This window comes from Podarcis liolepis (assembly GCF_965112155.1).
Source record: "Podarcis liolepis genome assembly, chromosome: 7".
In the NCBI taxonomy this organism is placed as follows: Eukaryota; Metazoa; Chordata; class Lepidosauria; order Squamata; family Lacertidae; genus Podarcis; species Podarcis liolepis.
The window spans coordinates 48,098,401-48,123,306 of record NC_139561.1 but is presented as its reverse complement, the minus strand read 5'-3'; the positions used below and the strand labels follow the sequence as shown (position 1 = coordinate 48,123,306).

Below are 24,906 nucleotides of genomic sequence, written 5' to 3'. Positions count from 1 at the left end.
AATTGTTAGTGGGCATGCACCCCCAAATTGGGTCAGGCTGAGATTTAAGTCTCTTGCAGTCCACAGAAGGCTAAAATGGATAGTCAGCTTAAAAAGCACTGAGTAAATTATAAGTACAGTGCATGCCTGCACATTTATAAAGTCATTTGTGAGACTGTCAAGAGGAAAGATAAATGCATATAACAGGGCAAAAATACTTAGGAAAACTGAACTGAATCCAGAGCTGACTCATTTTGCATTTAAGGTGCTACTGCATTCTTGGAGCAGCTGCCAGCTTGCCAGTATTTTGCTAAAAAACAACTTGTAATTGATTTTAAATAATCACTTAACAAGACAACTTGAACTACAAACGCATAATAAATAGGGCTATTAAAAGGTCAAATGGGTAGTGAGGGGAGATATACATATGTAAATGGGCATTAGAAACAACACTTTCCCTTTAAATTTTTAATAAACAAAACCAGAAGTAAAAAAAGAATCATTTTTTTTATTTCAAAGTCTGCTTCATATATTGAAGCGCATATTAAAGCAACAGTACAATGTTCATAAAATATAAGTGTGATGTAACATTTCTTACATGTCAGAATACTGATATTTGTATGTATACTAAAAATAAGAACTTTAAAATTGTACAAATAGATACATTTAAAAATGACATAGAAATAGGGCGCCTCTCACTGCAACAAGACAGAGTTTTATATCTGGCACGTATTAGATTAAGATGAAAGTATAAGCAAAAAGATTTACAAGAGTCAGCAGAAACAAGTCGGATGCTCAAGAGACATTATAATTGTACATTGTCCTGTACATACATCATATGTGTTTAAGCTGGCTGAATATTATATATTTCAAGTTTAAAAATGCACTACATACGGAGTGTCCATAGTTTAAGGCGAAATTACAGCTCAGAACTGTTATCCTTTCTAATTTGTGGAAGCTTCTTTGACATAAAAGACTTAGTTGTTCATCATACATACAAAGATTGCCCGATTGTAGGATGATTTTTTTATTTTTATTTTTTAAAAAGAGTTTCCCTTCACTTAAATATTTTGTATTTCACAAGTGGTTATTTTTGTCCCCCTTCTAGTGAAGTTGATAACCAACTCCTATATTTGCCTTTTGCATGAAAAGGTTCTTCACAGTATTTACCACTTTTTCTTAACATCCGTTTTTAATTTAAGGACTCTCCTGAACCCCACCAAACCAAAAATGCTTTATACGAACCTTTTCTTGTTTTATTTTAAAAAAATACCTGCTTACATTTCTTCTGATTTCTTTTTCTCAGAACATTAGACACAGTTCTTAAGGCCAAATTTTAACTTTATTGTTAAGAATCGTCTTCAAAAGTGTCTTTGGAGCCATATAAGTCTGCTAGTTTCTTAAAACGAGGTCCCCAATTTTGTAGATAGTCATAGTCCAAATCGGAATCTGTCGTTGCTGACTCCAACGAGCTAAGTGAACCAGCCACTGAGCCTCTTCCTTCATAGCCATAGATCTGGATAGAGTCATAGGGAGGAGCTGTTGGGTCATTGTCTGCTTCTTGTATTCTTGTGTTGATAAAGTCATCAACATCAACACTGTTTGGAGCAGGCCGAAGCCCTGGCCGTGGCATGTACTGGTACTCCGGCTTTATGTCTTTGCGAGGAATAAATCCATTGATGCCGTCGGGGTTTTGCAAAGTAGCAATGTCAAAAGCTTCAGTGTCTTCTTCCCCGCCACCTTCATCATCATAAGTAATGATATTCTCTCGAACATCTTCTTCTTCAAAAACAATAAGAGGCTCTTTCTTCTGACGTTTAAGTGTTACAAATAACACTACAATCACTGATGGAGGAAATGAGAAGGTTATTATTATTATTATTATTATTATTATTATTACTACTACTACTAAAAAGCAAGTGAAAGAAACAATCTTCCTGTGCACTGGACAAATCTTAGAATAACAGGCAGAAATACTGGGTTGAATCCAAAGATTCCATTCCATTCACATAATGAGCTTCTGTTCTAAGAAAGTGAGTTCTGCTTATGGAAGGCCTTCTTTTCTCCTTCCATTCACAAAATTCTTCTATGCATGAAAAGCCTTTCTGTGAACAGAACAAAACTTTTGGATCTAATCCATTTTGAACAGAGATGTGCAGAGCTCACTGCAGGGTGAATTTGTATTTTAACAGGTTAATTTCCCATATGCCTGCTGGATGTCTGGAACACAATCTGAGCTCCTTTCTGGATTTGAAACACACCAGGCTCTGACACTCTGATCTGGTGCCTATATGAGCCCTCTCCATCAAGGGGATGGTGGAACTCCTGAGATTATGCTGGGAAATCTTGAGACTCTAGACACTAAAGGCACATGGTGCCTGCTCGGCACTACAAAAAATCGGGATTCACCAAGATGTGGCTGCTGTGCTGTGCTCAGTTTGGTGTATACTGAGTTCAACATATTTTTGTAGGATCACACACCATATTTCGATGGAGAAGGGAGAAGGAGAAGCAAGAAAAGGGAGAGGAAAATAAATGTTAAGATTTCCTTACCTAACAAAATGACAATACAAGCAAGGATGGCAATTAAAGCTCCAGTGCTAAGTCCGGCATTGAGGACGTAGGCTTCTGGGTTGCAAGAGGTTAATTGTCCATTTCCATCACAACCACACACCCGGATTGTGAGTGTGTTGGTACTGCTCTGTGGCGGGTTCCCACCATCACTTATCACGATGGGCAGATAATACAAATCCTTCGTCTGCCGGTTGAAGCTTGTGCGTTTCGCATAGACACTTGCTGTGTTATCTGTTGTAAATAAGATAATGATCATTATAAGGCTTCTTCCAGCACCAACCCCTTTGTAAAAAGAATTTGCATTTGCCCTTTTGTCCAAAATAAACACAGAACTTCGGTCCTAATGGCATGACAACATTTTAACATTATGTCTTCTGCATATTGTTGTGCTCTCATCATTTCAGTTATTTGAGAATAAAATGCAGTGGTGAAAAGAACAGAAAGTGGGTGAAGAAAATAAAACACATAACTTTGCTCATAATATTATGGACACACCCATTTATGGGTATTGATTACTGCACAGAGCTTGTAAAATGTGAGACACGCATCCCTAAATGGCAGGGGTATGAAAGAGACGCATACCAAGAACATGGATAGGTAAATCTGTCAATTTTGGTTCCTTTCCATTTCTATTTAATTCTAATTTTGAATCCCGGGCTCCACATTTCCACATCCATTTGTGAATTTATCTTACTTTGCACATTTTGAAATGCATTTTTTCTAGTACAAACATTTTTGTAAAGCAATTTTCCATAATACAAGGCATTTATGAATGTTATATTCACAAATATGTGCATTTTTGTGCACATTACTTGGCATGAGAACTGTAGTGAAAAAAGAGAGAAGCAGGGATTTTGAAGGGTGGTTCTGTTTTCACATTGTTTGAGACAGTGCAAATTAGTTACATTTGCCACTGAATCAACTTTCTGCCCCATCCCTAGTCAAAAAGCACATGTCCAATGTTAGGAAGTTTCAGTCAGTCATTTTCAGGCAGAAAATACACGTCCCTCCTTTGTAAGTCCTTTAATACATAGTTAAGGTGGGGAGTAGTATAATACTTGGAGGCTCATCCCTGCCCTACACATGTTCACACTCTGTGCAATTTAAAAACCTGAAAAGGTTGGATTTGCAAAGATGTGGAGCAAGTCCCATCTGTCTACAGCTGCATGCAAGTAGGCTATGTTCAACCCTCAAAAAAATGCACATAGATCAGAGAAGAGGCATATTTATTTGAATTGTTTATATGCTGCTTTTAAAAAGAAAACTTTACTCAGGCATCTTCCAATCAGCAGAATAAAAATCTCTTAAATCAGTATATTTAGAAACAAACAGAAACAAAACAAACAAATAAAAGTCATATACAACAATCCCAAATAAGCAGAATGAAACTATTTCTAATCCTGATGGGGGAGAAAATGTTACAATTTAAATAGACAATAATACCAGTTTAAATATCCAGCTCCTAATTTGACCAAAGGCACACGGGCAAAATAATCTTTAACATATGTTCCATAGATATGGGGTCACCACTGAAAAAGCCCTGTGAGCAAGGCATCAGTGGCTGATCTTAAACCCTGGGCAGGGTCAGGCAATCCTTCAAGTAACCAGATCACAAACTCTTCATGGTTCTACAAGTTAAAATCATTACTTTAAACTGCGCAGGGGCACCTCCTTCTCATTTGATCACCCTTTTACCATGTGAGCATCTAAACTATGAGCTTTTTTTTTTTTAAAAAAACCCACAATATTTAATGGTGGGCACTAGATGGCTTTACAAGAGATTTACAAATGATGGGCATGATGGCTGCCCCCAGGATCAGAGGCAGTATGTCTCCATGTACCAGTCATGGAGGTAGGAGTGAGCTTTGTCCTGTTTGTGGGCTTCCCAGAGGGAAGCAACTCGACTTGGCTTTACTTGACTTTACCTTAGCAACTCTGAGAAATTAGATGCTGGACTAGACAGGCTTTTGGTCTGATCCAGCAGGGCATATGCCTGCTGAAGCTTCTGGTTCATCTTTACAGGCAGACTCACAAAAAGTACATTTTAGTAGACTACAGTGGTACCTTGGGTTAAGAACTTAATTTGTTCTGGAGGTCTGTTCTTAACCTGAAACTGTTCTTAACCACTTTAGCTAATGGGGCCTCCCACTGCTGCCGTGCTGCTGCCACGCGATTTCTGTTCTGATCCTGAAGCAAAATTCTTAACCCAAGGTACTATTTCTGGGTTGGCGGAGTCTGTAACCTGAAGTGTCTGTAACCCGAGGTACCATTGTATTCTGTATGTGATCCCCCTCCCATGTCCATTGGCTCACCCCACATTTGTATCTATAGTTTGCATGTCATTTAGGAAATGTACCTCATTTCAAAACATACATTACTAGGTACTCTCTACCACATCAGATTATTTATCACCTACCCACTAGTGTTCTTGTACCTTTATTGGAAGGGTCTCAGGCAGGGGATCTTTTCCATCACGTACCTGATTTCTTTAACTGGAGATGCCAGGGATTTAATTGGGGCTTTCTGTGGAATAGAATCTCCACCTCTTCCTAATACAATCTTTGTTTTTGCTGAGAAACAAAATAGGTGTGGGGAATCTTTGGCCTTCCAAATGTTTCTGAACTACAACTCCCATCATCCCGGTCATTTGCCATGTTTGCCATCTTAAGGCAATCCTGTATAGGGAAGTTTTTTAATGTTTAATAATAATAATAATATTATAATAATAAATTTTATTTATATCCCGCCCTCCCCAGCCGAAGCCGGGCTCAGGGCGGCTAACAACAGTCAAATAATCAGTCAAATGCTTTATTGTGTTTTTATCTATGTTGGAAGCCACCCAGAGAGGCTGGGGCAACCCAGTAAGATTTGTGGGGTATAAATAGTAAAATTATCATTATGGAATGGGGTGTCCCTATTTTCATTGGAGGGTATGTATCAAAGTACTTAAATTTAAATCACCATTTCATGCATATCCCACTGAATAAATGGAATCGTTCAGACTGCATGGCAGTCTGCAGAACTATACCCTTGAATTTAAGCTATGGTGTTGTCCTTTAAGTCATAGTAGTCAAAATGAAAATGACTCATGTGTTATGGCTAAATGGAGCTAAATACCTATCTAAATTTAGCTGTCAAAATAAATATTTTCCCTCTTTATATTTTCAGTGTATTGCCTTTGGCAGACATCATAGTATTCAAGCACTTGAAAGAAATGGCATTTATTCAGACATAATGTCACTGGGCATAATTCCAATAAAGCCAGTCCTGGAACTAAATTTGGCTCGACAAAGAAGCTAATTCGTAATGCTATCATTTCCTCAGACTTTATTTACTATTTAAAAGAGGTGGGTCCAAGCCAAATATTACTGTAATTTTTTCCCACCCTAGACATGTGATTGTAATCAGATGTGGTAAGTTTATCAGTACCAGGATAAATATCTGTGGATTCCTTCTTTAAAAGAGGGCTGCTAATAGTGTGATTTCCGTTTTTCCCTTTTCAAAGGCCATGAAATCCTTATATGCGTACACAGGGGGGAAATAGCAATTCTAAATTTCATGATTGTGTACTGCAAAAGGCATGTGATCCGCACACACAGAGGTGTTAGATCAAGCATAAGTAACCTGCAGCCGTCCAGTTGTTGTAGGGCTCCAACTCCAGTCAGTAAGTACATGTATTACTCCAAGGTCTATAATAATCTTAATTCTTGCATCCCCTAGAATCATGAAGTTGCCACTACTTTTATTATCCACTCTGAATGTACTGTAGGAGAAGAGCGCGCACGCGGGGGGGGGGGGGAATCCATTCCAAACAACTTCAAATTCCATTAATGTTGTTTTCCTTTCAAAAGCACCAGCAGGTGGCTGCTATCTCCTGTTCCGATCCTTCTTCATAGATTGGTTGCAGTTCTTTTATATGTTTATGGTATTTCCAGAAAGACTTATTTCCTCCTCTTTGATGCTTCTCTAGACACCTTGGGAAAAAGTCTGTGGGTTTGTTTATTCATTGAAATGCCCTTTCTTTTTCATTTTAAGCAAGTCAACGGAAGTTTGGTACAGATTATTGAATTTTACCACCTGCTGTACAGCAGACCAAATATCATTGACTGTACTCCAACAACAACAACAAAATGCATTAAAAAAAAAGCTTTCCCGAGCTCAGTAAGATAAGAGTGTGGTGGCCTGGGCATGCATGGAAGTCCACAGCTTGGGGCTGGCAGCTTTAGCACATTCACATCTAGGGTCCACTTCACAAATATCAATCCGTGTTGCAGAAGTGGTCATTGTTGTTCACATATGTCAGGATTCTTACAATGGTTAGATGGATGTGGTTGGATGCAATTATCTGTTAACACTTCTGAAATGTCTAGTTGTAGGCTAGGAATGATGCAGTAGTGGCTTCATAAGAGCAAAGCTATCATTATCTTCAGAAAGCATTTCCATAGTGTAGCTGAACTCCACGCTAAAGTTGTTCAATTAACATGGTGCAATTCATACTTATTCATTCTTTTCCATTTGTTTTCTCTTCTCTTCTTTTCTAGCTTTTGTGTGAATAATTGCCTTCATGCCAGGTAATGGAAGAAGGTAGGACTAGATCTAATGAGCTTACAAGAGCCAAACTTTGGGATGAACTTCTTGCTGGTAAGACCAATAAAGCAACGACCTGGACAGGTGATTGGCTTTTCCTTGATGGAAGTCTTCAAGTAGAGGCTGAATTGGGGATCCAGTGCATTAGTGATGTTCTAGCTCTGGGTTTTCAGCATTGCAACTAGAAGCCAACAAGGACTCCTCCAATTCTACGTTTCTATGAATTTTGCCACTAAACAAATTAGGCCACATTGATAAAAGTAAAAAAACATAGACAATTCATTATGGTACAGTTCTCTAACTATCCTTAAAAGCCTTCCAAAGGAATTCACATGCTTGGTCTGTGTATGAAACAGCATCATATAATACTCTTTGTTTTTTATATAAAAAATCAATAATGCTTGGAAATCATGTAATAACTCTTTATATAATATATTGTGTGTTTGTGTCTGGATAGAGTAGTCACTGTTCCAGGAGAACCTTGACATTATTTGTTTGTTTTGTTGTTGTTTGTAACAGAACAGCAACTCTACATAGCTGCTAGGACTTGCTACCCAGGCAAGACTAATGTTCCAACAGTTTACACCAGATACCTTTAGGTCAAAGAATACCTGATCTCTCTCTCTCTCTCTCTCTCTCTCTCTCTCTCTCTCTCTCTCTCACACACACACACACACACACACACACAGGGGGGGGGAGAGAAAGAGAGCATTTTGCTCATAAGAGTATGCCCATCTAATCCAGGATCCTGTTCCCTTAGTGTCCATTCAGATGTCCATGAGAATCCAACAAGCAGAATTCAAGTGCAACAGTTCCTTCCTCTTCTGCAACTCCCACAAACTGGTGTTCAGAGGCACTCTGCCTCTTAGAGTGCAGGCAGAATATAGCCACCGTGGCTTTTGTCATTCCTGCCTATTGATAAGCATCCCCCCCCACCCCAGCTTGGAATGATGTATGTCCACTCCTGAAGGGTTTGATGGCTGAAGATGGTTATGTACACATTAGATTCCTGAAAAGCTGCAAAACACTTCTGCTGCATGGCAGAGACCCATGCAAGATGATATTATTATTATTTGTTCCTTCTTACAGCATTCCTGGACACACATTTAAGACACAGGGCTAAAAGCACATGTTTTTTCTCATGTAGGCATGCTGACCATTAAAGGCTAAAGGGGCACTGCTACTGCAGTGGAATTTCTGCTACCCATTATCAGTGAGGCCAGTGTCATGTACACAAGAATATGGCCTGACCATAAAACTGGTAAAACTGGAAAAACTGGGAAAACCTAAGCGCACAAGAAGGGATCTGCATGTACAACAACAACAACGTGTGTACAAGGATTGTGTCTGGATGAGAGATGGTGAGGAAAGGGGATGGCAGAAGGTGGCTGGGAAGAGGATGAAAAAGCCAAGGCGATGCATGTTTTGTCTGTACAGTGTGTGCCCTAATGGAAAGTCCTTGCAGACTCTCCCCTGTAGTACATTATTGAATAAAGTCTGACTGATTGGGAATTGGGTATGAGTCTGCATACTTGAACCCCAAAGGGGAAATTTCCGCCACAGTAGAAGGGAGTTCATTTTTGTATGAAGAATCCGTTTCAACTGACTTTTAATGCTGTGCCTCTGATCTTCCTGCAATACTGGTACATTCTGTCCCAAACTGTCATGGGAATTAAAAATGATACCAGATGTATAGAGAGAGTATGAAGTAAGAAGATGGTTGTCTATTAATATGATGCAAAGTGAGTAAACACCCTGAATGAAAGCAGTGTCGTGCTTTATCACAGCATGAAATTACCCATTATCCCATGCTTTCTATAGAACCAAGCTGGGCTTGAGAAAGCCGGTAACGCCACTGACTATTAACAGGATGTAAAATGTGACTTTTTTATTATTTCAATATGTAATTACTTTTGGGAAACGAGTAGAAACTCTATTAAATGATCATTATAGGATGGTATTCACTTTAAAACTTCTGGCAGGGGCCTAAACATAGGAGTTTTCATTAACTGGTTTTGCAGTTAATAAAGCCATTTTTCTTTTAAAGTAGTGAATTCCTTAAGAGTGTGGAGGCATGATACAAAGATTACTCTGATTTACAAATGGCGGGAGGGGAGAAGGAGAAATTTTAAGTTATTTGACTTGCAAATCACAAGACATTCTGTCACCAGGAAAAAAAAGGTTACTCGCTAGAAGCCTTTAGAATTCCTGCTATTCACTTTGACTCTCTAGCTTAACCTTTTAAAAATGCACGCACATACAAAGAATTAAATTAACTACACTGTGGGTCCCCCCCCTCCCGCACACACACACTCATGAAAATGACATGAATATATTAAAGAATTTATCATTTAGCTGGAGAATTGGTAAAGTAAATGAAAAGCTCATACCGCCTCCCCAATCCAGATAAATTCAATTGACTTAAATTGTTGAGTTTTTTTTAATATAAAAAAACCCCAAACTGCCAGAGTGCTGTCTGCTAAAGCTACTCAGTTGAACAGATTATCAAGTATCTGTGTTAGGAATGTTATTCAATTCACTGCTTGTTTTGATTGAAAACAATGAAAAAAAGGAAACCAGTGGTGCCAGCCCAGAGAATGAATAGCAGCTTGACACAGGTTAGCTGTAGTTCAGTTAATACATGACCCAACTAATGGTCCACGCCTCCCATAAACAACCCAGACATTAAGTGATTATTTGGATGGAAGCCAGTTTTTAAAATCTATAACTTCTAATGGGATACTTGCCATTAAACATCCCAAAGGCAACGCTAAATGAAAAAGTTGGACCAAGGTACAGGAGTTCATAACTACATAGTTGAAGGTAGTTGAATATGGTCTTTCCCCTTATTCATTCAAAAGATCACTGCACTCTGAAGGGGAAAGGGGCTTGTGAAGATACCATCTCATCAGGAGGTTCATTCTGTACAGTATAGGAATTGGGCCCTTAGGATGCTGGTGTGTGTGTGTGTGTGTGTGTGTGTGTGTGTGAAATAGCTTTAGGATGTTTATGGGGAGTGAGTTGTAAGAGATCAAGAAAATAAAAGTCAAAAGAAGATGGGGACCTCCTAGACTCTCTGCCTATTATAGGTCCAACCAGCCTGCCTTGAGAGAAGTCATAGCTCAGCAACATATTTGGCATTCTTGTGGCCCCATGTTCAGTCCCTTTCCCTTGTATTTCGACTAGCTGCCTCGGGAAGCAGGATTGGTGTCAGTGGTTCCTGAGATTCTGTGTATCCTGATGTGATACAGTGTAATTGTACACTGTAAGAACAGATTTGTTTTATAGATTTTTATTTACACTGCTTTGATGGTTTCAGGGTTTGAAGCAGTTTTTTTAAAAAAATATGGGGGGGTATTTTAATAATTAAATAAATATGTAATTTTGGGTTATAAGGGACCAGTGCTGTAACTTGGTGGTAAGGTTTTCCTATTTTTGACAAAATCAAGAAGCACAGCTCTAAATTAGTGTTTATGCTTTTCTCTTCCTCTTTAACTGCTTTAACATAGTTAGTCCTTCCCTCTATTCCCCCTAACATTACAGGAAAAACGAATTGCAGGGATTTTTTTCTATAAATGGCTCAGGATCTAGAATCATAGGGTTGGAAGGGACCCCGTGAATCATCGTATCTCAACCCCTGCTGTGCAGGAATACGCACCCATGACCTTGTGACCATGCAATTTTTAAAATATAAAAAGTACAGGTGTGTGCATGGGGAGGGGTGACTGTGGTTGACCCCGCAACACATGAGGAAGCTTAAATCTCCTTCCCCCCAAAAAAACCTGGTAAAAAAACCAATTGCCACCCATGTGCAGCAATTAGGATAAGGAAAATGAAACTTCCAACTGGTGCTAGATTCCCAGAATATTCCACCACACCAGTGATAATAACAATAACAGTAGTGGAAAGAATTGCATAAGAACATAAAAGAAGAGCCCTGTTGTATCAGGCCAAAGGCTCAAGTCCGGCATTCTGTTCACACAGGGACTAACCAGATGCCTTTGGGTAACCCTTAAACAAAACCTGAGCCCAACAGCACTCTCCCCACCTGTGATACCTAACTAGTATTCAGAAGCACACTGCTTCTGACAGTGAAGGTAGAACACGGCCACCATAGCTGGCAGCCATTGAAAGCCTTATCTGCCATGAATTTATCCAATCCTCTTTTCATCATTGCCTCTTTGGGAGGTAAGTACCATAGTTCTTCTGCCCTTTATCATTTTTTTTTTCTTTTAAAATTCATCCTCCCTCCTATTGGAAGCAACAGACCATTCTCCTACAATCTGATAGGCCCCAGCAAATCAGAAGGCTGCCATGTGACCATTTTATTTGTGTTACCAGCCAGTGGCATAGCTAGCCGCTCAGGTGCTGGGTGTGGCCCGTGCATCACGCAGCTGGGGGCAAGACCAGTTGCCCATGGGGGCGGGGCATGCTGCATGCAGCCTCTCCACTGCCTCCCCCTCAGGGTAGGAGACATGTGGCTCAGGCACGCTGCAGGCCCCCGCGGTAAGTGCTGGCCCCCGCTGTGTGACAACCAGTGCTAGCCATGTTTTGTTACATTTGTTGACTGAACTAAAAAGTTTCATGAGCCCATTTTTTAAAAAAAATCTTTTTAGTGTGTGTTATTTTGTCATCCCCCTCAGTGATAACACCCGGAGCGGCCCACACCCCCTACCTCCGCCACTGTTACCAGCTCAGAGATGATGTGCTAGCAGATGTTCCTGAAATCGCTACAGCACTTGCAATCCCAAGGCATTAATCTTATAGATTCTATATTGCATGTATTTATTAGGATAAATGCTGGTGGTGATGCACTAAAGGAATGCCTCTGAACATTGTTTTCACATTTCACCCCACTGCCCATCCTTTGCAACAAGTCTCAGCCCCAGATAGGCGGGCATGGATAACTAAAGTGTTACAGTATGGCATGATAAGAATAATTAGTTTGCTCCTGTCTTCACAAACCTCGGTTATCTCGGAGAGTAAAATTAGGCTTCTGGATCATATCAGGTGGCAACCCAAAGATAAATCTTGGCCCATTAGCTGCATCATCCTTGTCCTCTGCAGTAATTGTTATTAATGGCTGTAAAAGAAAGGCTCTTGTGAGCATGCAATGCATCTAAAAAGTCATTCCTCTTCCCATCCCACCAAATTGGCTCTTGAGTGCAAATTGTGCAGCTTCCTTTAGGGTGTAATCTCATAACTATTGCCCAGCACATCTTACATCATAAGAATGTAAGCAGAGCCCTGCTGGATCAGACCAAAGTCCTTTCCTGTCTAGCAACCAATTTCACAAAGAGGCCCGCAAGCAAGGTGCATGGGCAACTTTCTTCTTGCACTGTTGCTTCCCAGAAATTGGTTGTTCAGTGGCATTCAGCCTCTGAACCTGGATGCAAAATGCAGCCATCATTGCTTGTAGCCATTGATAGACTTTCCCTCCACGAATCTGGCCTGGACCCTTTTAAAGGGGAAAAGGCTACAGCTCAGTGGTAGAACATCTGCTTTGCATGCAGAAGGTCCAATGTCCAATCTTTGGCATCTCCAGATAGAGCTGGGAAAAAACTTTTTGTGAAACCTGGAGAACCATTGCCAGTCAATGTAGACAATACTGAGCTAGAACGAGCTGTGATCTGGTTTAAAACAGCTCTCTATATTCTAAAAGGGGGGATGTGTGTGCTATAATTTTAACTTCCTTGAAAAATATGAATAAAACTTAACCTGAAATATTAACCTCTAAAAAAAAAGCCCTCAGATAGGCAATATTGGCTCTTCTAAGAAACTTGGCAACAGGTTCTTTCCAAAAGGGATAATTTATGAGCTTCAAGTCTGGTATTAGAATACATTAGAGATGCCCTATGTCTTGGAGAACAGGATATTAACCCCCCAGAAGCCAAACCTATGTTGAACTGAATTTTCTTTGCGACTCTGCACTTAAGAAAAATGAACATCCTCATTTAATCTCTCCCACCCACAAATGAGAGGTTTGTGTGGCAGAGGTTACCTCACTGGTCTGTGGTTTCTCACAAACAACTGTTTCATAGGAAGACGCCAATTTTGGAGCATTGTCATTTACATCAAGGACCTTGATCGCTACTGGAACTTTGGCTTCCTGGTGCCGATTATCTACAGCAGTTATTTAGAAGGAAAAAAGTCACAACATGGGGTAAAAACACAAGAAACAAAGTTAGCTGCCCCGCCCACACAAATCCTATCCTTGACCACTGATATCAGGAGTAGAGTAATAAATCTCTTTTCCTGCCTTTCCCCAAAACCAAAAAGCCCTTTGGCTCCTTTAAGACTAATAAGTTTTCTTAAGGCATATGTTTACATAGACTAACATAAAAGCATAATTTCTCAGGAGTCTCTCTCTCTATATATATCTGGGCACTGGTGAAATAGCCATAGTGTTAGCCTGGACATTCAATTCCCTGCAGAGCCGCAAAGCATATTTGATGAGTTTTCTGCTGCAACCTAACCAACTTCAAAGAGCAGATAAAAACCAAATATAACAATAATTCTACCTGGGAATCAAGGAATGCATTAATTCAGGTTGTTAGTCAGGATGTGGAGGTCACCCAACTCTCACAAGTTCAGAATGTCCCATCAGCAGGAACTGTTGGTGAGGAGGGATGGTGCTGTGCACTGGGCCTCCTACCACCAAAGTTGCTGCCAGTTACTAGGACAGGAGCAAACTGGTGAGTGATCAGTGCTTTGTGGGCATATCAACCCACACAGTGCTGAGCTCCTCACTGACATGCCCCTCTCCTAGTAAGCAGCAGTGACTCCATTGCTGGGAGGTCAGGTGCACAGTGCTGTTCCCTTCTCACTGACCACTCCTGCCCTTCAGGAGACATCAATAGGCAACAAGATCTGAATGGGATTAATGATTCTCGGGAGAAACAAAAGTTTGCCCATTCCCCCCCCCTAGAGTTTCCATACATTAGGAAGCTTTTCTTTTTTGATTTTTGTATACATAAAACAGCTTTTCTGTTCATGTGAGACTGTATTGGAGCAGAATAAATACAGGTCAGGTAAAGGTAAAGGGACCCCTGACCATTAGGTCCAGTCGCAGACGACTCTGGGGCTGCGGTGCTCATCTCACTTTATTGGCCGAGGGAGCCGGCTACAGCTTTCAGGTCATGTGGCCAGCATGACCAAGCCGCTTCTGGCGAACCAGAGCAGCGCACAGAAATGCCGTTTACCTTCCCACAGGAGTGGTACCTATTTATCTACTTGCACTTTGACATGCTTTCAAACTGCTAGGTTGGCAGGAGCAGAGACCAAGCAATAGGAGCTCACTCTGTCGTGGGGATTCGAACTGCTGACCTTCTGATCGGCAAGCCCTAGGCTCTGTGGTTTAGACCACAGTGCCACCCACATCCCAAAATACAGATCAACTGGGTTCTAATTAGAGCTATATGCAAATGGCCTCTTAATCTCAAATTTATGCCCTATTCCATGCCCAATAAGCACTCTGGCCCAGAGGAGATTTCACCCCTCCCATATCCAAGAATCTCCTGAGGAGTCTGCTGATTCTCCAGAGAGGAGGAGGCGTGTTCTGCTCTCTACTTATTCTGTGCCAGCACCACATCAAAGAGTCAGTCAGTCAGTGTGTCGGAGAGAGAAAGTGTTAGAGAGAGATTGTGTGTTTAGATAAGGTTGCTGCTAAGAGCAGCTGCAGACACTCAGTGCGGTTCAGCATTCATTTATGCTTAGACCTATTTAGCTCTGTATATAGTTGTATAATAGTTGTAGATAGAATAAAGAAGATATTCTACAGAGCTGCTCTCCGAGTTGTTTATATACTCTGCTAGACTCTGCTATACTCTGCTGTGTGACGACTGTCTTCTTGTGGAAGTGAATCCGGTGCTCACAACTCTAAGCTGTGAGTCCACAGCACTTTGACCTGTTACTGTGCAGAAGGTGGTCTCTGGAAGTGCTACCCAGCTCGCCTAGCCCAGTCGGGGCTGAAGTGGATGAGTCCTGTTGGTGGCACTGGCTCAAGGGCGATGCTGACAGGCCCAAGGTTTTGTCCAGTATCTTCTCTATGTGATGGGCTCATGGGGAAAAGCTGCCCCATGAGTCCTTGCTGCAGAGTGGAGGGGAAGCCTGTATAAGGCTGCTTCCCCTGGAGCTCAGAGCCATTTTGCTTTGATAGCTTCCCACCTGCCCACCCTCGGGTTAGAGCCTTCACTGAGCAATTTTGGGTCACTGGTTGACAGGGCCAGAAAGGATTTTTTTTTCTCTCAATCTACTACAGTGGTACCTCTGGTTACGAACTTAATTCGTTCCAGAGGTCCGTTCTTAAGCTGAAACCGTTCTTATCCTGAGGTGTGCTTTCACTAATGGGGTCTACCGCTGCGTGCACACCTTTGGCAGAATTTTCGCTTGCATCCCAGGACAAAGTTCACAACCAGGAGCAGCTACTTCCGGGTTAGCGGAGCTCGTAACCCGAAGCGTGCATAACCAGAAGTGTTCGTAACCAGAGGTACCACTGTATTGGCACTTGGTCAGGGTTTACTTCACCTTAGTGAAATTACGACTTCCCTTTGTTTGTATGAGGGTGGAGATGGCATTGGTCAGGATCAACATAGTACAGGGGTCCCCCCATAAGGTGCCTGAGGGGAGGATTGACTATGACAAACCCAAGCGGAGGTTCGGTATCTGCCTGGTTGGAATCTGCACCCTGGTCCCCCAGTGAGACCTTACTTGCTTGGCTTGCACCACGGCAAGGTTCAACACTGGCTGACTCCCATCATACCAGTTTGGAGCGATCCAAACCCAGTGGATCCATTCTATCAACATGAGCTTGTGGAATAATGAACTGATCCTGGAACCCAATGCCATGCCAACCCTTGCCCTGCCTGATCCTGTCAATAAAGGTTTGGCCTGATTTGGTTGTACAGTCTGGCTCTCATGGGTCACATAATGAACCTGCCTGGGCAATCATGGACAAAGAAACTGGATAACATTTCACTGAATTTCTCTAAGGGTAAGTTATCCAGCATTTTCTTGTGGGTTAAGGCTCCCCGTTAGTACATTTTCTTTCTCCCCCATTAAGAATGCTCCTCAAAGTTCATTTCTTGCCATAGGCACCAACTTCTATGGCTGAAGCAGTTTCAGCCCCCCAAATATATATTTTTAGGGGGCTGCCCCCCTTAATATTCAGAGGACATTGCACAACGTCACACATGCAACATCAGGATGTCGCACAATGTCACATCACATTCCAATCCTCTTGAAAAGCTGGCACCTCTGTTTCTTTTTGCGCTGGAGGACTGGCTACAATTTTGCATCCTCCACAATGCACAGACCTAAGATGACCAACATGCACACACTACCAAAATGGTGAATAGTATCAAGAAAGAACTCTGCAGGAGTTGGGGGGGGGGGAGGGAATCTCAGAACTTTTCTTAGAAAAGTCTTCCAATAAATTGGCTCAAAATTTACCTGAAATGTACCTTAAATTTTGCTCAAAATGGAGACTGTGGCATTTTAATATAATTTATACAAAAAGTATATATAACTGTTTGATGAATACTTACGGAGTTCATATGCAAACACTGAGATATTATGCCAGGCCATTTCTTCCCTATCCAGTTTCTTTGTGGTTGTAATTGAACCATCTTCTGCGCTGATACTGAAATATCTGTCGAGGTCAGTGTGACGATCAATTATATAACTAAAACGGGATGCAAATGAAGTAATTAGAGAATTATTCAATTCATTTAGTGTCTCCTAGACAGTGTACCACATATTATTTTTTTTGGGGGGGGGATTGTTTGGAGGCACTCTGCTTAGCAAGATAAAAAATAATTAACTAAATCACCAGCATCAAAATGGATTTCCTTTTCTAATACCTACATGAGCACCATTTTTCATATCAGTTTTTTAGCAGAAAGAAACACTTACAAGTGTAGAGCTATGCATTGCCAGAGATACAGGTGGCCTATTGGTGCATTCTGAATCATGTGATTACAGTTGTGTGAAGCAGGAGGCATGTTACTTCAGGGATGCGACTGTTGGCTCCACATCTACCACTGAAACACATTATGGCTCCTTTGCTACCATTTCCATAGGTTGAGGGAATGCCTGAATAATGGACCCTCCTCTATGTACATAGCCACCCCATATTATTTGGAATCTGTGCAACCAGGGTGCCACATTACAGTGGGAACCTACATGAATAAAGCAGATTCCTCTCTTCAAACCTTCACCCAGTATGTGGACAACACGATGATATGAACAGTGCCCCGTTCCCCCATTTCATATGACGATGATCATGTGATTTAGAACACCCAAATAAGATTAGCAGAACTATTGGACTGGAAGCACCAAATGCCTCTTCCATCCATTTGCTTGTTGTGTTCTCTACAAACCCCACATGCTGTTTAGCAACACTCAATCCCGTGACATGACAAATGCTTTGGGTTCTCTTGTCACCTGCTCCACATCATTGTTTACCACTAGTGGAGTTGAGGAAATCAATGATGTGATGACATGACCTCATGGAGGTGTTATTTCGTGTTTTAGCACTTGGGTGAGAGCTGGACAATGGGGTGTGCCATTTTCAGCAGAACCCCAACCCCAATAATGTGTGTTCCCATGCTTAACTATATTGTGTGAAAAGTGAATATATTCCTCAAAGGTGGAGATATTGGGTGGTATCCAATGCTAGTTCTACTTAAAATAGATCCATTTAAGTTAATTGACATGACTAACTTGAGTTTATTAATTTCAATGGGTCTGCTCTGAATAGGACTTATTTGGATGCAACCCATTTTCCCCCACATATGTTTTCAAATTTCCCATGAAGTCATTTTGGAAACAACCAGTGTCAGCTTAATTTACATCATTTTATGCTTCATGGTTTGCCAGTTTATTGAAACATTGCTAGTTCATTAACTGTACATTTATCTATACAGCCTCTTTATTAGCTAAGATAACTGTGTTAAGGTCTTGGGAAACTGTATGCACTCTGACTCCATAGTCTTGGACATTGCAGTTGGCATCTGAACAAGTTGGATATAAAAAGCATAATAAAACTGAAACTTTTATGGAATCTGGCATCTCTTTTGATACTGTTATTATAGCATAAAACAGATGTGCCCTTTATAGTTAACATTGGTACAATGTATGTAGTGTGATGTTATCGAAGGCTGCAATTGCCTGGCTTGTTATGCCATTATGATCAGATTGCAGATCTTGGCTGCACTGAGACCACATCCCTGAGTTATTTTTCAAAGCACCCCCTGGGTAGGGGGTTACTTTCCAGTTGCAAGAATTAATGAAATTGGGGCACAGATTTTTCTTTTCTGGCCCAGATTCTTGTTGATTTTTTTTTTTGGGGGGGGGAGACCAGAGAAGGCAGAGAGGAGAGAAGGATGGCTTAACTCAAACAAGACAATGGAAATATATACAACATGGCTTTACAGGTTTTTAAATTGCCATTTGGGGGATTTCCATAAGGGCATCACTGAAACCATCCTTCCCATTTTGCAAGCATACCTTATAAGGCTGTTTTTTGCATCAGGGTCTTTGGCATGAACCCTCCCAACTGGAGCACCAGGGCCCAAATTCTCTTCTACTTCCAGAATATACGATGGTGCTAAAAATATTGGTGGCTCATCAGCATCCTCCACATTAATTTTCACGGTTACAGTATCCTTGAATGGTCCATTGCTGATGAACTTTGGGTCAATGTGTATATTGGCTGCCTCTACCTTCAAGCTGTAGGTCCTTTTGGTTTCATAATCAAGATGCTGAAAAAGACAGAAACATGGCATATTAGAATCAGTGCTATGGCAATTTTTACAGAAGTCAAGTGTGTGTGTGCGTGCGTACACAGAGTCACAAACAAAAATTCATTTTACTGCTTTTTCATGAATATATGCAGTTTTGTAGAAGTTTTGCTTGGAAAACTGCATTGCAAAATTTGGAGAAGTGCAAATCTCCAAGGATGACTGTGTTTTGGTTTGCGTATTGTTTCGGCAAACACAGACTACATCAAATTTCTCCTCATTCCTAGTACTGATATCCACTTATTTCTGCCCAGGTTTAATCCTGCTTGGAAATCTGTTCTCACAGTGGCCAACCTGATGGCCACGAGAAGCCCACAAGCAGAGGTTGAGAGCAACAGCATGCTCCCCATCTGTGATTCTCAGCAACTGCTATTCAGAGGCATACTGCCTCTGGCAGTGAAAATATAAGATGGTCACCATTGCTTGTAGCCACTGATAGCCATATACTCCATGAGTTTGTCCAATCCTCTTTTAAAGCCATGCAAGTTGGTGGCCTCTTAGGACATCCTGAGAAGCAGTCGGCCCAAGTAAAGTATACTGGGAAACCAGTTTGCAGTGTTGTTAAAAGTTTGTCATTAATGACACTGAGCATAGCTACTTTCATTTGGGATTTAGCATTATTAGATGTTCAGATTGATTTCAGCAGTGACATCAGCTGTACAATAAAAGAATTCATTTTTGAATTGCAAGCAGAAACCAGATAAGTGGCTTAGGCTGGTTGAATCTCTTGATGGGAATATAATGCCGTTCAGCCTAGGCTTCCTTTCTTCCCATCTCCCCCTTTCTTTCTCTCAGCACTGAATGCATTTGGAAGGAATATTGACAGCAGAAATTAAGTTTTCATCAGAAAAGCAGGCACAAAAAGAAATCTCTTGTAATTTTCACATTATCCGAAAATTCACACCGTACTGCCAACTTGAAAATGAATGCTTGATTATAACCAAAGCAATCCTATCATTTATTTCCAAGTTAATACGCAATAGGCTTTGAAGAACGAATGGTGTTGATTTCTCAAGTGGAAGATCAGTAAAAGAAGAATGTACTTTCTTCACTTTAAAAAGATGTTAAGAAGCTTCTATGCATCAATGCTTTCTTCTCATAATCTCTTTCCTTCCATTCTGGCTCCAGGCATTAGCAGATAACAGTAAAATGGGATGCTGGAAGTTAATCATAGCTTCATAAACAAATTATCCAAAACTGCATTTGCTGTGATTTTCTTACCATGAGCAATAATCTATGGCTATTATAGTTTCTGCAAGGCATGGGAAGAAAATGAAGTATATTATCCATTAACAGGAATGAAAGGATCGCATTGCTTACCTTCTTAAGCTTCACAACCCCTTCCTGAGTCTCATAATCGGTTGTAATTTCAAACATCTCTATACCGTCTCCATCAATAATGTTGTAAGTTACTAAGCCATTTTCTCCAATATCTGGATCTTTGGCCTTCACCCTTCCAGCTTCCTCCCCTGGGATGGCTGCTTCTGATATTGACATCTGATAAACACCTAGGCAAATAGCATTTATTAATAAATGAGCCATTATTAGTTTCTTTACGTGCATTCTTTTCACTTGCTTAATCTATATGTGCAAAAGGCAGCACTGAAAGTGCTAAAACTCAAGACATCTCAAAGAGCAGAAGTAGTCAATGTGCTGTCCTCCAGTGGACTACCATATGCCACAGCCAGCATGGCTTATGGCCAGGGGTGATCAGAATCCCACAGCATCTGGAAATAACTTATGTATGTTGGGCACTTCTGTATAGACCTACTGACAGTCTACCTGCCACTACTCATTTTCCTCTGCAATGCACAGTTACATGAAAGTGTTGAGTGTACTTAAGAATGCAGTTTCAGATCACATGGTTTGATGGTGAACTGGAAGTGCCCTCCATAACACATTCAATAATCCTCCCAAATGCATAGGAGTTATTTGGCAGACGTTCAGGGCTTTCTTGGTAGACATGTCAAAACAGATCAAATCTAGTGCAATGCAATAACAATATTATAACCCACACCAGCCCCAAACAGGCAGAGCATGATGACAACAACCTTAAAAACCTTTGGTGCTTCTCAAAGGTATTGTGATTTAGAGTACCCATTACCCGCAAACTACACATTCCATCTGACCTCCAACCTTCATTCTGGCCTTACGAAACCTCAAGGAGTTGGGATGGGTGCTTAGAAATGTCTGGCTTCTACACGATGGTTTACTCGTGAATCCCATTCCTGCACCTAAGGTGGGAGCATATTTGCCGTCACCCGGCTCTCTCTAAAATGAGGCCTGATGACCAATAGGGAAACGGGGGGAGATTGGCTTTATAAGCCTTCTCCTCCCACATTGTCTTGCTCCTTGTGAATTTGCAGCACCCTCCCTCCTTCCCTCTCTCCTTATGGTGGTCATTTGTTGAAGGGACTGAATAAGGATGTTTGTGGGGGGAGGCCTTAGGATCCCTCTATTTTTTGCGGTGGGCACTGAGTACAGAAAGATAAGGAAGTGGAAGAGAAAATTGTAGGGGAAGTGAGACATTATTGGGTTAAGGGATCTACCAGTGTTTTACACCTGACAGGGTTAGAGAGTTTCCCTTAGGCCTGGCATGTGGTTGACCACAAGAAGAGTGACTAGTGGGGTGCCACAGGGTTCTGTCTTGGGCCCGGTCTTATTCAACATCTTTATCAACGACTTGGATGATGGACTCAAGGGCATCCTGATCAAATTTGCAGATGACACCAAACTGGGAGGGGTGGCTAACACCCCAGAGGACAGGATTACACTTCAAAACGACCTTGACAGATTAGAAAACTGGGCCAAAACAAACAAGATGAATTTTAACAGGGAGAAATGTAAAGTATTGCACTTGGGCAAAAAAAATGAGAGGCACAAATACAAGATGGGTGACACCTGGCTTGAGAGCAGTACATGTGAAAAGGATCTAGGAGTCGTGGTTGACCACAAACTTGACATGAGCCAACAGTGTGACGCGGCAGCTAAAAAAGCCAATGCAATTCTGGGCCTCATCAATAGGAGTATAGCATCTAGATCAAGGGAAGTAATAGTGCCACTGTATTCTGCTCTGGTCAGACCTCACCTGGAGTACTGTGTCCAGTTCTGGGCACCACAATTCAAGAAGGACACTGACAAACTGGAACGTGTCCAGAGGAGGGCAACCAAAATGGTCAAAGGCCTGGAAACGATGCCTTATGAGGAACGGCTAAGGGAGCTGGGCATGTTTAGCCTGGAGAAGAGGAGGTTAAGGGGTGATATGATAGCCATGTTCAAATATATTAAAGGATGTCACATAGAGGAGGGAAAAAGGTTGTTTTCTGCTGCTCCAGAGAAGCGGACACGGAGCAATGGAGCCAAACTACAAGAAAGAAGATTCCACCTAAACATTAGGAAGAACTTCCTGACAGTAAGAGCTGTTCGACAGTGGAATTTGCTGCCCAGGAGTGTGGTGGAGTCTCCTTCTTTGGAGGTCTTTAAGCAGAGGCTTGACAACCATATGTCAGGAGTGCTCTGATGGTGTTTCCTGCTTGGCAGGGGGTTGGACTCGATGGCCCTTGTGGTCTCTTCCAACTCTATGATTCTATGATTCTATGATTCTATGTGTATTTTAGGTGAATGCTCAACAACAGAGAATCAGTGGACATGTTGGCTTCATACCCAAGGTTCACCAAGCAAGGATGAAATTATTTCCTCCCCAACCTTTACATGATGACTTCATTGTCTGTGACCTGCTCACCAGTTGCTATATTTATGTGCAGTGGATTAGCAGACCAACTGGAAGGTGTTATTTTATCCTCCCTTCAAAAAATAACTTCAGCTTGACCCTCGTGGTAAGGCTTAGCACAGATTGTCAGCTGCCCAGAGAGGAATTTAAAATGGAACCCATTTGCAGTGTTACTACCAGCGCTAATTTGCATTTGAAAAAAACCACAGTGCATTTGAGCTATACTTCACTTGCCTTCTTTGCTATTTTTTGCCACCATATTTTCAGACTTAAAAATGCAACAGTAAGGTCTGGAGCTAATTTTTCTTAAAATTGGGATATAAAATCATCAATGTGCTTGCCATTTTATTGAGTTCCAAAGGCAAGAATGATGAGCCAAAGAGCTTACCGCCTAAATCCCTGCCCATTAATAAATACTCTCACTGCATTATTTACAGTAGGCAGACAACTACACTACATTATTTTCAGCGTGTGCTAAAACGTTTTCTGTTCCAGAAAACCTAGCTAAGTATGCAAGTTTGGCATGTAATCTGATTTTAGTAGGCATATATGTTTTCAAATTACTGATTCTGTTTTATATTTATATTTCTAATGTTCTTGAAAAGAACCCCCCTCCCTGAGTTTTGCTTAGCCCTTATGAATATATTCAAGTCCAATGAGGTATGCTTTCCAATTTGAGATGAAGATTAAGAAGCTAGCTCTTATTAAGGTTTATTGTTTGTTTGTTTGTTTGGTTGGTTGGTTGGTTGGTTGGTTGGTTAAGTAAATTGTTATCCTACCCCTCAGTACAAGTTCTGTCAGCACAGCTGACACAACCAACAATATACCCTTGTCCTTGCTGTCCTCATAACAACCCTCTGAGGTAAATTAGAATGAGAGAGAGATAGTGATTTTCCCAAGCTTCATAGCTGAGGGGGGATTTGAACCAACATCCCACTGGTTCTAATCTGGTACACTAACCACTACAGCACACTGCATTTCGAGAATTTATTTCCAACAATCCTGACAAGAGCCTGTAAACTACACCTCATTCACCTGTAAACCAATTATAGAAAATTACCTTCCAATTATGCATGTCTTAATCTCAGTCACGAGCACTATAAGACCATGCAGAATATATTGTGACACGAAGGCTGTAATTTATGCTGCAGGTGTTACTGCAGAAATCCAGAGAAAATTACATTAAAAACAAATCACAGAACAACCTTCAACTCCCAGGGTGGTTTCAGAACATTTATTCACACCTTCTTTTTGTGTGCATTTCAAAGAAGGACAGGGCCCAAAAATTATGTTTGCACACTTCATTTTTGACATGCCATACTTTGAGCATAGATATTCACAATCCAAACCAACAACCTAACCCTCAAAAAACTTAAGAAATCAGGGCCTCCAAAAGTCAGATAATTCACAGAAAAACAGCTGATGTAATTGTTGTGCATCACTGGGACAGAAATGAAATCTAAACAGAGATTGCTTTTAAGAACAGTGTCCTTGTCAGTTTCATAGTGTGCACAAACTCATAAATATACAATCTAGAAGAAGTGAGATTCCATTTCTTTCATCCCTCTCTTGTTACAATGGATATTCCCCCCCCCCCCACAAGTATATTTTTATTGCTTTCATCCAGTGCAGTCTCAACTGTCTCATTTAACAGGTTTTTCCAGTGCTTTCCACAAAAGTCTTTGCCACATCCCATTGATCTCAGTGGGAGTATGTTTTTAAAACATCATTGTCCGGTATGTTTTGAAAGTGAGACACAAAGCACAAAACCTCCCCCTGGGTTTTAATCTTGCCTTTGATGGGGAAAACAACAACAATTCACTGTGAGTCACTAGGAAGTGGTTTAATCCTTTTATGACTAAGCTTGCCTCCCCACTTTTTAAAGAGGGTGTCTTGAGAATGACTCCTAAACTCAATTTGATATAGATGTGTCTACATATTTAAGGGTGAGGCAGAGGAGCTCAAGTGATACTGATAAATTCTGCCTAAGCTACCAGGCCAGATTCAAAGTATTAGCACTAACATACAAGCCCTAAACAGCTTGGTACCCAAGTGCTTAAAAGAGTGCTTTCCCCACTATCATGTTTATTGGGCCCTGAAATCAGTCATGGAGGCCCAGTGGGTCTTCTCAGTGTTTGTTCCCTTGTGGAATGCCCTTCTTAGTGAGGTGTGTCAGTCTCACTCACCATTTGTCCTAAACTATTCTGGTTTACCCAGGGACACGATGGCTTAAAG

At 41.1% G+C, this 24,906-nt stretch overlaps 1 protein-coding gene across 2 annotated transcripts in view; it reads right to left on the bottom strand.

Moving 5' to 3' along the window:
• Positions 1–467: 467 nt before the first annotated feature.
• CDH11 (cadherin 11) overlaps positions 468–24,906 on the bottom strand; it is a 107,422-nt gene continuing 82,983 nt past the window's right edge. For both annotated transcript variants that reach the window (XM_083514961.1, XM_083514962.1), the window contains exons 7-13: positions 20,262–20,449; positions 18,649–18,902; positions 16,686–16,822; positions 13,142–13,263; positions 12,106–12,223; positions 2,533–2,784; positions 468–1,824 (exon numbers count right to left, since the gene is read on the bottom strand). In XM_083514961.1, the coding sequence (XP_083371087.1) occupies positions 1,328–1,824; positions 2,533–2,784; positions 12,106–12,223; positions 13,142–13,263; positions 16,686–16,822; positions 18,649–18,902; positions 20,262–20,449 (1,568 nt within the window). In that variant the 3' untranslated portion in view covers positions 468–1,327. The remainder of the gene's footprint in view (positions 1,825–2,532; positions 2,785–12,105; positions 12,224–13,141; positions 13,264–16,685; positions 16,823–18,648; positions 18,903–20,261; positions 20,450–24,906) is intronic.